We start from the raw sequence: 17,055 nt of genomic DNA on the forward strand, positions 1-17,055 counted from the left end.
ACATGAGCAATTGAAGCATTTTCTAAAACATGAAACAGATTAAGAGTTGGAAGCTCATGTATGTCCTATCTAAGCGGTCAGCAAGTAAGCAAACACAGCTTTCCCTTCCTACAAGTAAGCACTTTGAACTTAACCGTGTTGTTTCTGTGACAAAGCGCTTACTAATTGTCGGTAGTTTTGCAAATGCCATTTGCTCGCTTGTTCTGACTGCAACGTTACTTTTGGAGAAATTTTCTGACTCCTGATGGTTTGGAAACCTAAGGAGAAATACACATTATATTAACTCATAATAGAACCACCTGCATGGCTTTCGTAATGGGGACCGCTGTTACACTAATGATTCTGACCAGCACAGATAAATAGTCTAAAGTGCAAATAATTTTACAGCTGTTTCAGTTTGGGTTTTTGTTGTTTTTTTTTTTTTTTTCCCAGGCAGCTGTTTCATAGCAAGTGTCATAGAGATATTTATATTTTTTTTCTACGTGTCTTTGTTTAAATACTCTTCGGACAAGCATATACACCATAGAGGTGGGTATGAGCATGAAAGAATCATGCTGAAAGAATTTTGCGTATCAGCCCAAAAGTATAGCAAACATGACTAGCAGGCAAATGCACGGAGTAGTATATTAACATGCAAAAAGCAGTCAGGGAGTTTTGCGCCCTGGTTGAATAAGCATCTACCTCATATAGTGGTGAAAAAAATATTAGTGCCTTTGCGGGAGTGGAAGTCTGCTTGAGCGCACTGGCCAGCTGCTCTGCACCCAGTATCCATTTCCAAAACTGAATTCACAATGAAGTTTTTCTTCTTGGTCATGTTTTTGTCCTTAAAAAACAGTGGGTTGAGGTAGTCTTTACAGTTAGGAGATGTCTGAAGCTTTAAGGCCATCTCTGAGTTGGTGTAGTAATCATTATTTTGCCTTTTTAATATCCTGTTATATTAAATTTCATTATGAGTTCATATAAGACATTAAATCAGCTTCTTTGGAGAAAAACAATAGAAATATAAATATCCTATTGGGCAAAAAATCTTCTATTACTGTATTTTCTACTGTTTATCCCTTAGGAGTCAAATAGAAAATAAAACCCAAAAAAATAAGCCACAGGTGCTACCCTTGCAATAAAAAGAAACCACGTACTACAAGAAGGAAGGTCAAAGTCATGGGCTGATGAGATTCAGTGTACGCAGAAAGCATACAGCGACTGTAATCTATGGACCGCCAGTGAATAACCTATATTAACATGAGAAAATCTGACTTGCAAGCTGAATCAGGCTGGGCTGAGGAGGCTGCGTATGAAACCTCAGGTTTGAACCAATAATCGTACATTTTGGAGGACTGTCATGAGAGTTGCTGCTCTTGCTAGAATTTCACCCTTCCAAAGCAGAAGAAAAAAAACCCAACAACAAAAAAATCATTTTATTACCTGCACAGATGGTAGATTTTGCTAACGTCATCCCCCAATCATTTTCTTCTCTAAACTGTATGTGTATCTGAATGCTAATGCCTCAACCCACTTTAGTCACAGAACTTCCCGGTACCAACAACAAGTGAAGTGATGCTGTAACATTGGTGTCATAAAAGTAGAGTTGAAGAGGGTGTGGAATCTTTTGGCTTTCCATTGATCTGCAATATATGCCACATTTTTGTAATGGTAAGTAGAGAGATGGAATGCAAGCTTGATTTTCAGCCATGCACACTCATTTTTCCCAGAAAAAATGTCCTAGGGAAATATTTGCACTTAGATGCTTGCCTGCTTGCTCAATTACAGGGGTAATTAGCATCCATTTTCAACCATGGTTGAATGGCATATGCCAACATTCAGAAAGCTTTTTAAGATGCTCCAGACTTTATGAAGTCCTGAGTTTCCCAGAAGCACCCACTGAGTAGCACCATCAATGAAAGTGAAATGAAAAGAGATACAGTGAGAACTGTAGCACTGGCACCAACACAGTGTCTTGGCGTGAGCGGTGCCTGAAGGCAAAGCTCTGGCAAGTTCTGCCCTTGGGCACTGGTGCTGGGCTGCACAGCTTGCAGGGCATTTCCAGTGACATTTCCTCCATGGGTCTAAGCAGGGAATGTTCTGGAAAGAAAAAAAACTTTCGAGTTTTTGTCCTTGCTCATACATCTTTCTTACACTCTTTTTTTAGCCTCTGTTTTTATGGATGAACTTAATCTCGTTATTTAATGATTGAAGCTTTTGCTCACAGGCCTTAAATAATAATCATGATAATTATTTTTTATCATGCTCATTCATACATGCCTCCTGCCAACGTGCCTGAGGTGCTGCACAGACACTGCAAAACACGGTACAAATTGAACATAACAAAATTAAACGCAGCAAAAGAAAATACAATGAAATATTTAGAAAGCCATGTATGATATTAGCAACAGAAAGGCTGCTCTCAAACACAAGGAATTTCAAGGCAAAAATCCCTGCAAATACAAAGGGATTGTTGTGATGTTCTTTCTACCAGCCCTATCAAACCCACTTAGCTACAGCTGATGAAACCTTTGTTCATCTCCCTCTAGCTGGCACCTTCAGAATACTTTCCTCGTTTTCTTTTAAAATATATTGAGATTGTTTCTGGTTTGTATGCAGCCCAGAAAAAACCTATCTTTTTTGATACCTGCAGAGCTATTATAATAGGGTCATATCTGGCCACCAACTTTAAAGCAGCTACACTGACAACATGTCATATAAGGTAGGAAAAAGCGTTACTCTCTTGTACAGAAAGAGAACTGAGAGAGAGAAGACATGAAGCTTGCCAGGATCAGACAAAGCTTTCAGTAGAAAAAGAATTTGCACCCAACTCTTCCAAGTGCCAGACTATCACCCCAATTAAAGTGCAGTAAATCCTCAGCTGTCACCAACACACATGAAACTTGGGAAATCCCAAATCATGAAACAACAGCTGTGAACTTAGAAGCAGATGCAACGTGTTTGTATGCACTCCATGGATGCATATATACAGATTCCTTCCAAGACATCCGTGGCATGTGCAAATGTTAAAGATCACTTTGATAAAATCTTAAATTTAAACTCTTTTGAATTTGTGAACAGCCTATTTTTCTATGTCCTATTTTCCCTGCATGGTTCTCAACCTCTTGTCAGACAGGCTCTCCTAAACCTGAGCTTCAGAATATCAGTGCAGCTACTGAACCGCATGTAGTCTGCTTGTTAACAAGAAATGAACCTGGAAGTTAAGTCACTGCTAATTAAACTCATAATTACAAATGGAAGGTCAGACAGCAGATCCAAGGGCTGTTTGAAAATGTAATAAGACAAAAGAGAGAATAAACTCTCATGTAATAATTCAGCCCTTACTTGGCAGACTGACCCATTAGAAGACTTCTCAGCTGCATACCATTCCAAAGACAAATATTAGAATCCTAAATGCTAATCATTTGGGTTTAAACAAGTTTGTTGAGGATTAGCACAGGCTCTAAACATTATCTAGATTCTCATTAAAAAAAAAAAAAAAGTTAAGAATTGATAATTTACAAAGTTAGAACATGGTTCACAGCTTCCTAGCCTGGACTCCAAAGTGGTTTCCACCAGCACATTAGCAAAAAAACCTCTTTGGAGTTGAGTAATACCTGGCTCCTGTGCCCACATGGGGCTGGAAAATCTGCTTGATAGCACACCGCCTGGTCTGTGAATTTCAATGAATGCAGAAATCCTTTAGATAACCACTACATTGCCTTTGTTCCCTTGTTATGATGTGGGTGGGGGCAGAGACATGAGAAGAGCACAAGAGGTAATTTGGACAGAGGGTGTGGAGCATCAGCATTAAAAGAGCAAAGGGGTGCAAAAGTACCAGCCTCTAGCAGCTGGAAATGAGGAACAGCCAGGGGATGTTCACACTGTTTACTGCTACCCTTAATCTGCTGAAGGACCGGAGGTTTTGATGTGGGTTCCAGACTCCATGTTCTGCCCCTCCCCACTGCCCTACCACAGCAGAAAGAGTGATGGGCACACAGGACATGTGAGGAGCAAGGCATCACACTCATGATGAAGCACTTGAGGGTTTGGGAAAATCCAAGGAGATGTTTATTGTCCTTTCCAAGGTAGACATGTTTTCTACATGGGATCTGGGCAGCTGGACAGCACAGCACTTAGGAACCCATTTGGGATTTAGCAAGTCTCTGCCAGGAAATACAGACAGCATATCAAAGTTGTTTTCTGCTGTACTTCCTACTCTGGGTATTTCACCTTTCTGTGAGCCATGGACAGTCCTTGAAACTCATGACAGGGTGGAAAAGCCTTGTGAGATTTGCCAGTAGTAGATTAAAAAAAAAAAAAATATTCCCTCATCAGCAGGCTTTCTGATATGGTAATTCTGAAAGTCTGCCTTCCAACAGTTCAACTTCGATTCAGCAAATGTCTCACTAAGCCCCCTCTAATAAATACAATTTATGATTTCTACGACACACTTGTTTTGCAGGGAAATTGTGGAGTAAGGATCACTGGGTTGATTGACACCTAGATATTCAATCAAGCATACTCCTATTCTGCTAGTCACAGAGCACACATGCCAAATTTGATGCTGAAACAACTTTTATTAGGCAGTTTGGATAAGTCTCGGGAAGAAAATCGGCCTTGTAATGAAAACCTTAGTTATGTTCCAGGTACTGTGGAACCATAATACTACTTTCTCTCCTGCTGGCAATTTAGCAGCAGCCATACTGAACGCCAGAGGGTTTTCCTATGGAGGGGGATATAACAGCACACATTTACTGAGAGGACGGGGTGGGGGGTGTTTCTTAACAGTGGAATTATACACAGATGGGTTTGATAGTTCTCAGCTGGTGAGCAAATTTTCAGCTATAACTCATTGTGCCTCTTTGGGTGGAAAAAATGGATTTCAAGTAAGTACTCTTTTCTGCGTCCACGAAAGATATAATGCGGACAAGCTGAGTGGCAAATTTAGAAAGGCAAAAATAGTAAGCCCAGTACTACTACTGCTGAAGCTAAGTAGTACTGGGATCTGAGACACCAGGCCATGATACATTCGTGTAAAGCAGTGATTTACTTTCTCAGGAAAAATATTTGTTCTAAATGTGACAACATTTTATAAGATGTTTCTCCTAAAGTGTGGGGACATGAAAATAATTTCATCATGGCTTAAAAATAGATGAAAGCTCAGAGTTTCCAAAGAACCTATTTCTTTACCCCATTGTCTCTCTTAAGGTACTAGCAGTCTTCAATGGGAGGGCTTCGTCCAGATCTGACTCTCTCTGTGTCTTTCTGAGAGTAAGAGGGTCTCAGGGAGATGTGCAAACTTTGTGAAATAGCCATAGGTAAGTCAAGGAAAGCAAGTCCCTTAACTGGTATGGGAGTCTTAATCAGGTCCCTTAATCAGGTATGCCAATCAGTGATCAAATCGGAGAGTTTTCCAACAGCTACCATTTCAGATTATTTGGAAAATGATTTGGCTCCCTAAGCCAAAGCATCTGGGACCATTTGAAACACCTCAGGCAATATGAATAGTACACGCTGTGCCTGACAACACCTAATAGAGACCCCTTCCTTTATAGCCAAATAGCTGGAGCACAGGCAGTCAATCTTATGGCAACTTAAATTACCTAAGCCGTTTCTGGTTTTGCACCTGAATTGTTCTGCTGGTGGTTGCAGATCACAGTAGAGTGCTTTCTTCTTTCTGTATCTTCACCTTGTACAAAGGGATGTCATATCAGGAATGTGGAAAGTGGCAGCTATCATTAAGTATAGAAAGTAATTGAATTATAATTCCTTATCTGCCATCTCTAACAGTAGAAGAGCATTGGGGTTCTCAAGTCTTTATCAAAAAATCTTCTCATTCTCCCTCAAGATTCTTATCACTGTCCATTCATTTTAATAAGAAGGAGATTCAAAATCCCTTGTAAATATTGTAATAGCTCAACCTCAAAGGACTCCACTAATAATTCATAGTTTTGCTCTTAAACCTGTGTCTCTTCCCTCAGATTCCTCACTGTATTTCAACCCAACTTCTGGACTTCTCTGAATTTTGCTGAGTTTTGGGAGGTGTTCAATGAAGAAACTAGGACTTTCAGAAATTTCTAAGATCAGCATTCAAGCTTTCCAGGTAACTATCTCTGTCTTGGGCTTCAAGAGCAATTTATTCATTGAACAATTCCATATTCCCATTATGGCCAGGCCTCATAAATACTCTGTGCTAGTTTTATTCTATTGAGTTTCTCATGTTATTTCCAGAAATTACATGCAGTTGTTATTTCTATAACTTAAACCCCACTTATTTTGGCCAAAATAACAGAAAAGTAATTTTACATCAAAAATTTGTATGGTTTTGGGCTGTTTTTTTAATTATCATTACTATTAGTAGTACTACTACAACACTATATCCATGCGAAGTATTATATTACCTGCATGCACAAAACAGCAAGTTAAAAATTGGAAATGCCATTGAACTCTTGTTTCTGAGAAACACTTATTGATGACATTCTATGCAGACACCACAGAGAAGACAAAACAGCTTTTTAAAGTGTCAGCATCACCTAAGTGCCAGTGCCTCTGTTTTGAAGCTGAGCACAAAGACAACAGCCCAGTTTTCCCAGTATAACCTAAGTGAGACAGAGTAACTATGTCACGCTCTAGCACTTGAAATCCTTGACTCAGCATTTTATAGCAGGAGAGCTTGTTTCACACTGCCTGTTCTCCAGTCACCTCTCCTCTCCATCACCATCAGACAAAACATTAGATACCAGACTCTTATCCTGTCAACTCCAACAGCAGAAGACCAACAGCCCTCCCAGTCCTACAGGACTGTGTGAAGTGGGAAATTTTTTCGATGTTTTAAGAGTTAAAAAATGAAAGTCTTTACATTTTCTGAAGAAAAACAAATTCAACACATACACATATTGCCACCAACCAACAGCTCTCTGGAGCTCCTCTGATGCCTAGTGCAATGAAATATTCTCATTGGGTATGGATTAGTAGGCAAACAGCAGGGGAAAAAAGTCAAAGGTGCAAAATAAATTGGGTTTGCTGCAGAAACTGTAATTTATCATCACAATATTGCCAACAAAACTGTAGAGAATTATATATAAATTTAATAAAACAACTGCTATATTGCATCTATTATCCTGGAGTCAGGTTTACTTATCTTTTCCTCCTTGAGAAGAAGCTTTTTCTGCAAATAATGCCACTGAATCTAGCCATTTATATTTTGTCCATTTAAATCTTAAAAGACCACCCACATTACCTTACATGCAAATAACAATATAAACAACAGTGTATATCAAAATACCGAGAACATAAAAATTATGCATTGAAGGTGAGAAGTGAAATGTTATTTAATTCCCCAGAGGTTGCAGTTCCCTGTGACGTTCAACAAAGAAGTCAAAACAGCTGAATCAGTGAGAGTTCTAGTTAGGCAAAATACATAAAAAGGGGAAAGACATCTCTTCTGGAATAAGAGACAATTAAAGTGCCATTGTCCCCTCTATGCACCTGTCAAAACTGCTAGGGGGTTGTAGGAGTGGAGGAGAAGGGGGGGTTGAGAAGAGAAAAGCAGCCACTGCAAACAAGCAGAGTATTTTATTAGAGAGTTATCTCCTCCTTGCAAGAATGAATGCTCAAATGGATAATACCTTTCTGTGAAATCCAGGTTTCCAGCTTCACATTAAGAAGAGGCTCTTACCTTATGGGATTATCCATCCTTGATACTGTGAGAAATGCTGCTAAGTTTGCCGTGTAGGAAGAGCACACGATAAGGGTGAAGAGCCACCAGCTCCCCATGACAATGCGCATAGCCACAGAATTGACTGTAGATTCTCCCCCTGCAAATAAACAAACAGGGAAAATGAAGGTCTCTCAGCTTACATTTACAATTGCCCTCTGTGTGCCCCATTATGTTACACCTGGTTGGAGCTACCCCTCTGCATTTCTGCTTCCCCTCTAGAGCACCCTTTCATGGTGAGAAAAGCACTGCTTTCCTTAAGACTGATGATTTGCAAACATTTTGTCCAGTCAGCATCTTGCCCTGGCTACTCTTCTAGAAAATCATCTTTCAAATCATCTTTTCAAAATATTTCCCTTGGGAATTACTGTATCAAATCTACAGAACATGAATAATACTCCAAACAAAAAGAAAAAAATTAATGGTGAGGCACTGCTAATACACTCTCCAGTGTTTTGTATGCTATCTGTGCTGTATTTAAATCTGCAAAGACTGAAGCATTAGTGTCAGTACTTGTTACTCTTTACAACACTTCAAATGACGTGAGGATTTCTTTCTATAAGGCTTCAATGCTTGAGCATTGCTGCAGACCAAACCTTACAATACAGTTGGTGCTAGTCACTTCAGCGTATGTTTGCGCTGACTGTATCTTACTGTACCTAAACCCATCAGGGATGCCACCTTAATGAGACGAGGGACCAAGTTTCATAGCAACAGTAAGGATTTTCCAGCTGAAGCTTTACAGGCTTGCAATCACAAAGAAAAAATGTAGAAAAAAGTCAACAAAGCCTTCTAAGAATAGTACTAGCATTATAGATATGGGACAAAAACTGTGTGGACAGATTTTGCCAACAATTATTTAGGGAAGTAACTTTGTTAGTGGTAGCAATGCTACCGAGTTCAAGATGATTTCTCCTAATGATTCCTGCGTGTGAAGTTAGTTACACAACTGCAAATCATTCTCCTATTCAGTTCAAAGAACCAAAAGGTAAAGTATCTGTCATTTGTTCAAAGCCATATAAACTTCTAAAATTAAATGGAAACAATTGTAAAAGGTGCATGTTTCAGCCAAAGAAGTGATGCAATTCCATGTCAGCACTGTAGTTCATGTATTGCACAGCAATTTTCCCAAAGTGGAAAAACCTGCATGCAGTGGGTTTTATGGATTTACCAAGAAACCGAAAAGTAGAACATAACCCTCTCCAAACTTACCTACTCCTTCCCACTTTTCATTATCTGGGCTAATAAAATATATTGCCTCCCCTGATGAGCCTTCTCTTTCCTCTTTAGACTGTTCTGACCAAGACTAACACGTCCTGACCTGCTTTACCCAAGACAGAACACTTCTGAGCATCCATCAGTGGTGTTTAGAAGAGAGTAAGTACCTTGCTGAACAAAGGCGCCGTACACGACCCAGATGGCACTGTGGAGGGTGGAGGAAGCAGAAGGGCTCGGCTGGGATGCGTTCTGTGCCCTGACTGCCTGGATGCGGTTCAAGACAAATATCAAGACACCAACTATAGGGATGGCTGCAGCAATGCAAGCCCACACCGCAAAGTCGAAAGGAGCAAAGAGAGAGAAGATGTTGATTTTCTCTTCAGGCTTTTTGATTAAGATCCCCACAGAATAGTCCATGTACCGCTTGCTGAAGTCCACAACGCTCTCTCGTTCTGGTGTTATAGTGATGGCTGAGATTGCTAGGTCTGCTCTCTGTGAGACAAATGCAACAGATCAGATCTCTTACTTTCACCATGAATTGTGCCAGCATGAGCCTTACATAGATACTTTTTGAGAAGTAAGTGACTCTATGCATTTCTTTCTATAATTTAAGACCTTTAAACAAATTAAAAGAAATTGTCTAAAAATAGAACCAGAATTAGTTTTGCCATTTGAACATAATTGATTGCACTGATCTAAAGCAGAATAACCTGTCAAAGTACTATAGAACATAAAGCATCACCCTGACTCCCCTCTGGAACAAGTGCAATTTACTTAACCTGTGTCACTTGTTTTCCAAAGGATGCCAAAAACCTCACATATTCATAAAGGGATTTCATCTAACAACTTGGGGAAAAGACTTTGATTTTTACAATAATAAAGCCACAACAAACAAACTGGCAACTGGAAGGATGCATCAAAGGCAACTCAATTCATGAAACTGCTTTGACCTCAACATTTAGGGCAAGTAGCTCTAACACATAGAGGGTCCTTAAAGAGAATGCAAACTCAATGACAGATAAAACAGGAATTAACAAATAAGATTCCCAAAGCTTTTGAAGAGCTGCAATTAGATTTTGAATATTTTCCCAACTTAATAAAAGCATTGCTCTTCAAAAATTAGAATGTCCTCTTTGTTTTCTTTATCTACGTTTTGTTGGGAAAGTAAAGGAAATGTTAGGTGAGGGAGGTCTGCTTTGAAATCCTTTAGAGTCAGGTGAAAAGCTAATAGCAGAAATACCATTTTAAAATATACTTTTTGTTGCTTCAAAGAAAGCGATTTCCAAAGAAGTTTATCAGGATTTCTTGCCACATTTTCAAATCAATGAAATTCAAGCAGCTTATGTCAATACAAAATAAGTTAAAAATTCTTTATATTTCCTAACACCAACGAAGACTAACCCATTATCATAGACACGCTTGCTATTGCTTTAATTGCTTCTATTTCTTCTTAAACATCTACTTACCAGATCCTGAGCTGCCTACCTACTAGATAATGAGAAAGCTTTCACTTTCAGTAATAACTCCACCGCAGAAGAGTAACCTTTTCTACAAAGGGCAGCAACATGGGATATTAATTCCTTTGATTCTCCTTCCTGATTAACATTTGTCCCATGTCAGATAGCGAGATCATGAACAAAATACAGTCTAATTTCATTCTCCAGGAGATTCAATGCTACAGACTTTCCCCATTTACTTCAATGGAGTTCAATTAACTTACTCCTGATTTGTAAGACTGTAATTAAGAAAAGAATTTGGTCCCCTCTGTCTTAACTGAACAAAAAACAATATTTGTTTAAATTCTGATCCTTTATGGCATATTGCTAGGGATATTTTTCCTGTTTTGGAGTCACGTTGCCACAAAATGACCCACATAAGGTCACACCTACAAACAATTAGCAAAGACATAATGACAAACATCAAAACAGTAGCTATTAACATTTTAAGATGAATATGTTACTTTCCCCCCCCCTATTTTCTGTAGTCATTCATTCACACATACACACGGAACAGACTCTCTAGCTCCTATCCTGTGTGCAGGGTTTACACCACACACAAACCACCCGCCGCTCAGAAGTGTTCTGCATGGCTGTTTTCATCTTAATCCATTCTCTTGTAATTTGGAATGGGAGAAGTGGAGAATTTAAACAATCCTTTTACAAAGCTATGACACCCAACTTTGGAGAGCCTTTATTTATTTGTTTGTTTGTTTATTTATTTCCTTTTAATGCAGCTTCTTCTCTGTGTACCTTGTTAATGAGCTCTCCAATCATGCCATTCCAGGAGCTGTTTTGGAGCTGCTGTCCGTATTTGCCATCAGGAGCTTGATAAATCTCATACTTGAAGCCCAGATTCTTGGCAAGAGCATCCAGGACGTCAATGGAAAATCCTTTATATCGCTTTGGTTGCCCAAGTATGTTCTCTGCCACCATCACAAAAGGTTCTTCCTGAGAATAAAAAAATATCTTAACTGATACTAGAAACAATTTCTTTCATTTGCTTCTGTTAGCAAAATAATGTTTCTTGGGTTAATTCTGGACTATTTGGCACATAGTTTGAGACTCACATAACCTTCTGAGGCAAAAACATAGGTCCTGCAGGATACTACATGGCATCAATACTTCAGCACCTGGGCCCTATCTGTAGCCTTGGCTTTTCCACAGCTCTTGAGGAGAGTCAGAGACTCAGGAAGATTCAACCTCCCCCCAGTGGCTTCCTGGCACCCGCTGAATGAACTGCTCTCTGAAGTACCTGCCTCTTCTCAATGGCTACAAAAGGGCACTGATACCTACCTTAGATTTTAAGTTAAGCATATAAGTCCTAGATAGGAACATTACTACTGTCCATGTATCTTAGACCATATCAGATAAAGAAAAACCCTCTTTTGCAGACATGGATTAATATCTTATTCAGGAAACATACTAAAAATTCTGCATTTTGCCAGTATTAAAAACCCTGGAAATTCTAGGAATAACATTCATGCTTATTGATTCCAGGATATTTTTTTTTTGTTACATTAAAGTACGCTTTTTCAGAACCAAAGGAATACAGCATTTTTTGGCATGTCTTCTGTTAGAGATGGGTTCTCCTGTGTGGGAATGCTGCGGCTGCTGGTGGCACAACCATCACATCTGGCCACCTTTGCAACATGGTACTGGCATTCCCGTGGAAGGGATCTGCTCACCTCCCATATAAGCTAGAAAGAGGAAAGAGAACTGGGGGCTGAAGGGAATGCATTAATAATTTTATGCAGTACTAATTTGTACCATGATTCAGAAAAAGAAATAAAAATCACCAAACTATTGCATTCTGCACGCTGTGAGGTGCAATATTTTAGACAGGAATGCATCCAAACCCTAATTTGCCTCTCATTTAGAACTTAGCTGACAGGAACTCTGCTACCACTCCAGATACTAACAGACAGTAGCCCCAAAAGTGAAATGATTTTTTTTTTTTTTTAAAGAATACAGCTTTCTAAAACATATAGTTTATTTCAATAGGAATTTATGAGCTTGGTGGAGGAAACACTTGATTCAATTTTACAGCTTGCAGTGTACAAAAGCCAAGATTAGATTATCATAATTGTCTCATCTGATCTTAAAATCCATGAAATGATGGAAGCTGCATGTCCAACTTAGAGAAGAGGATCTGGAATGCAACCCTGAACACTCGGGCCCCGTGCTGGTTCCGTGCCCACTAGGCATTACAATGCAGAAAACCACCATAAGCAAACAAACAAATGTTCCTTGCCTCTGACAGTGCACCACTTCACATAAAATAATAAAAGGCCATCATCTATTTCCCTTGCTTATGTAACCAATCATCTCAAAATACAGTACTAAAGATGATATGGAAAAATACTGAGGGAAGTGCCCAAAATAGTCAGACTCTCTTTGTTTTGAGCATTTGTTTCCTGAACTCAAATAGGATCATACCAAGACAGTCACCACTTTGAGTGTCAATCCTTGTAAGTCATTGCCGAGGCGTCGTTCTTGTAGACTACCGTTCAGTCCTTTCTCGGAGTCCCACGTTGCCAGCTAGAACAGAAATTACAGTGACTCTGAAAGACTATTAGGGCAGAAATCTTTTGGGTTTATACATAAACATTTAATAGTAGCCTAACTGAATCCAGAGCTCATTTAGAGGGGATGAAAGAAGTGTGTGGTTTTTAACTCCAGTAAATTGATACTACCTAACAGTCCTCATGATTATTTGTAGTCTCGGTATCCCACTTTCCCCTCTCCGCTCAGATCCCCTCCTACTTTTTAAATCATCCCTCACTGCTCATCAAAAGCTGACCATTTTTCCTGCTGCATAACATCGTTCTTCAGTGACGGTCATGATTCTTGACACAGATTCTATGGTGTCAAATTGCCTCCTCTTCTCTCTTGTACTTTCTTCAGATCCTCCTATCTTAAGTCCTATTTTCTTTCTTCTTGCCCTACTTCTACCTCATCAGAAAAACAATGACAGCCTCTCAAGTTTCCAGGCCCCTGAATATCAAATATATCTACTTTGTGCATCTGCTAGATGTACCTGGATGTGTTTTTTCAGGAACATTACATCTAAGTATTTTATTTTTCAATTAAATGCACTGGTTTAAAAAATAAATTTTACTGCATTTTCTGTAAAGAAATCCAATAAAATTCAATAGAATAGGTTTAATAGAAAAGTCAATCTTAAGTGACCTTTGGATTATTCAAACTAAATACGCTCTTCGGCAGCAGTCAGACACTCCTTTTGCCTTCAAACAGAATCCACAGTGTCATTTTGTTCAGCAGAGTCATAACAGTATCAAATATTCTGTTTCCTTCTTTTTTTAAACACCTACTATTCTCACATATGTGGAAGCAGTGGTGTTAGCTGAAGGCATGCCCTGTAGGAATTAAACATAGTCCAAGATCTGTGAAATGTGGCTTCTTCCTGCCAGAAGCCAATTTTCATGTAACAAGTCAAAACCTTCTTGGAAAGCCCTTATTTCACTGAAAATGCCCATGGCTGGGTGTCCTACATGATTTATTTCTATGACTTCAGATTTATCCTGAAGCCACAAAAATCAAACCAACAAATAAAACGTGATGGCAGAGATCTGTATAGTTTTATTTTCTTTTGTTGCACTAAACAGGAAACAAGAAAAGAACAGGACGTTCAGTGAACATTCAGTGATTGCAACTATCACAAGTGATGAAAATTATTCTGTAGTCACTAAATCTTCAAAGCTGAGACACAGGAGAGGAAAGTGTTAAGCTACACCTCCTTTTATCAAGCTGATATGGAGGATGGAGGAGGAGAATGACTGAATAATATTCAGCTTTTATTGACACTCCTGAAGGTTAAATACCACAGTTTAAGAACTTCCCACCCCCAACCCGTGCTGCAGCAAAACAAGTAGATACCTATGCTGTGGCATCTTCTAAATGCAAATGTAGATGCTTGCTCTGAAATACATCCAAATGTTTCTTAGCTTTCGTTATTGAAAAGAAAAAAATTGTCAGCTGACATAAATCAATGGATCAAGAGACTTCAAAAACCAGAATACGTGTGTGGGGTATATATTGTCTCTCAAATCTCTAAAGAAAGTTTACTGTCTAAGCCTTCTCCACTTCTACTACTATGCAGTAAAGTATGATAAAGATACATAGGAGGTTTTGGCCAAAATGGCTTGCACAAGCTACAGATGGTGATTAAATATTTACTAAAAAATGTGAAATGTAACACATTTATTTATTACTTCACCATTGGTGGACAGACATTTCAATTCCTTCTCCCATTCCTTTTCCTTTCAAAAATTCTATCAGATTTCATATCAAGGCCTGAGACTTTTCAAATATCCTACATTTTTCATTCCACTTTAACACTAAGAATTCCTAAAGGAGATGGAAAGATACCAGTGCAAAACCATAAATTTATTCCTTTTATTCAAAAGGAGATAGACAGAAATTCCTCTTTTGTAAAGTAGGTGCAGGTGCAAGGAGAAGGAGCATATTTCACTTCACCACAGTATCATAGAATGGTCTGGGTTGGAAGGGACCTCTCTGGGCCGCCTGTTCCAGCACCTCACTGCTCACTCTGTAGATAACGTCCCCCTAATATGTCATCTAAACCTTCTGTCCTTTAGTTTCAATCCATCCCCCTTGTCCTGCCATTGTCTACCCTTTTAACAAGTTGATTGCCCTCCTGTTTCTCTACTCCCTTCAGGGACCTGAAGGCTACAATGAGGTCCCCCCCGCAGCTTTTTCTTCTCTAGGCTGGACAAGCCCAGATCCCCAGCTTGTGGGGGAGGTGCTCCAGCCCTCTGATCATCTTGGTGGCCTCCTCTGAACCCTCTCCAACAGTTCCACATCTTTCTTGTATTGCAGGCCCCAGATCTGGACACAGTACTCCAGCTGGGGCCTCACAAGAGCAGAGTAGAGAGGAACAATCACCTCCCTGTCCCTGCTGGCCACCCCTCTTCTGATGGAGCCCAGGATACCATTGGCCTTCTGAGCTGCAAGAGCACACTGCAGGCTTGTGTTAAGTTTCTCATCCACTATAACACGCAGGTCCTTCTCAGCAGGGCACTCCATTGTGTTCTCTATGGAGCCACAAACTATGCAGATAAAGTTGATAAAAAGAACGTGAGGAAAACCTTTGCCAGAAGGGATATTTCCTGTGCATCCTGGTGCTTCAGAACATTTCATTTGTTCATAAGTGTGCCAATTTTAACTCCCACTTCTTGCAGAAAGAATTTTGTTTATAGGACTGATGTATTTACAGATATGTCTACCAATTTGTGACAGTTGACCTGTCAAGACCAGTGCCCGAGAAACTAATTTCCAGCACTGTTAAACACAATGAGTACTGCTGTTATTTGATAAGGCCGTTAGAGAGTTTCATTCATTGTGGAAATACGTACCATGTTCCTACCAGAAATATGAAGCCAAAGGTGCACAGCCATCAGGTGATGGGAGATAAAGGGCTTTTAAATCTGATTATAACAAACAGCAGCTTGCAGAATCAGCACTTGTAGGATGTATTTCAAAAATCAAAGGTCTCTGGAACATACATTTAATGGCAGTCTGGTTGAGGTTTTCTTGGTTCTCAAGTTGCTGCGTGATGGGGGTTCAAGTTTTGAGAATAACTATTTTATTAAAGCTTTTCAACTTAAGCCTTCTTCCTAGCTTCCTTCTGAAATAGCCATATTGCTGGGAGATTCAGACAAAAGGTTGTTTGGGTTTTTTTAATTCTGACTCAGGACATGCTTCTGACCTTTATCAACATTTACTTCATTTTTCAACCAGAACTGAGAGGGAAAGCTTGGAGAGAGAAAGTCGCAGTTTTAGCATTGTTTCCACCCTTCCCAAGCAATGTATAGCCTCAAACACACATACTCAACACACTAGCCAAACAACTACATGGCTAGACAACTTGGGAATGTAAAATGTTAAAGGATGTCATCCAAAGTATGGCTCAAGAACCTGCTCTTCAGGATTTTGTCCAGAAAGGTACTGATATCTGTCAAAACCTCCAAAGAAAACCTGATAGCAATATAACTTTGGGGTTCCTGAGTTTCCATTGATGAATTAGAATCCAAATTCTACAAGGGAGTTTCACAACTTCATTAATGATGCAGCTGCTGGCTGCCCAACACTTACTGGAGGGATTAGTTCCTGAGGGGGAATCATACTGAAATGTCGTGGTAAACTCACACCAGAGAATATTGGAAACATCTCCATAGAAGTGTGAAGACACTCATCAGCACAATGAGGCAGAGAATCCTTCTGCTCAAATAAATCAAGACTGCATGCATTAAACAGTGATTTGCAAGATTTACTACCTCCTATGAACTTGATCAATTAGATTGAGAGTTTGCATACCACTTCCTTTAGGAGATGAAGCTGATGATAAATTCAGTTATTTGTTACACATCTGTTTGTCGGCAAGGTCTGTGAGTTTGTGCCGCTCTACTACATAATATTGACTTATTCCTTGAATCAGAAACTTCACTTTAGTTTTCCTAAGACTACTGTAAACACTCAGACCACTGGACTATGGCAACCATCTGTCTCGGGCCCAAAAAAATGGTGATAAAAATAATCCCAAGGCACATGCAAATATAGTTAAAAACTGACGTAAGCATAAAACCAGGATGTTTAATG

The 17,055-nt window shown here is 39.4% G+C and overlaps 1 protein-coding gene across 1 annotated transcript in view; it reads right to left on the reverse strand.

The window, feature by feature from the left end:
- The window catches only part of GRID1 (glutamate ionotropic receptor delta type subunit 1), a gene marked incomplete at both ends in the record, with an annotated part of 542,891 nt that overhangs the window by 42,430 nt on the left and 483,406 nt on the right, over positions 1 to 17,055 (reverse strand). The window contains 4 exons of the mRNA XM_084264405.1: positions 7,661 to 7,799; positions 9,085 to 9,409; positions 11,167 to 11,364; positions 12,853 to 12,954. Of these exons, the coding sequence (XP_084120531.1) occupies positions 7,661 to 7,799; positions 9,085 to 9,409; positions 11,167 to 11,364; positions 12,853 to 12,954 (764 nt within the window). The remainder of the gene's footprint in view (positions 1 to 7,660; positions 7,800 to 9,084; positions 9,410 to 11,166; positions 11,365 to 12,852; positions 12,955 to 17,055) is intronic.

The sequence above is a fragment of the Gallinula chloropus genome (genome assembly GCF_964237585.1).
Source record: "Gallinula chloropus genome assembly, chromosome: 5".
Taxonomy (NCBI): domain Eukaryota; kingdom Metazoa; phylum Chordata; class Aves; order Gruiformes; family Rallidae; genus Gallinula; species Gallinula chloropus.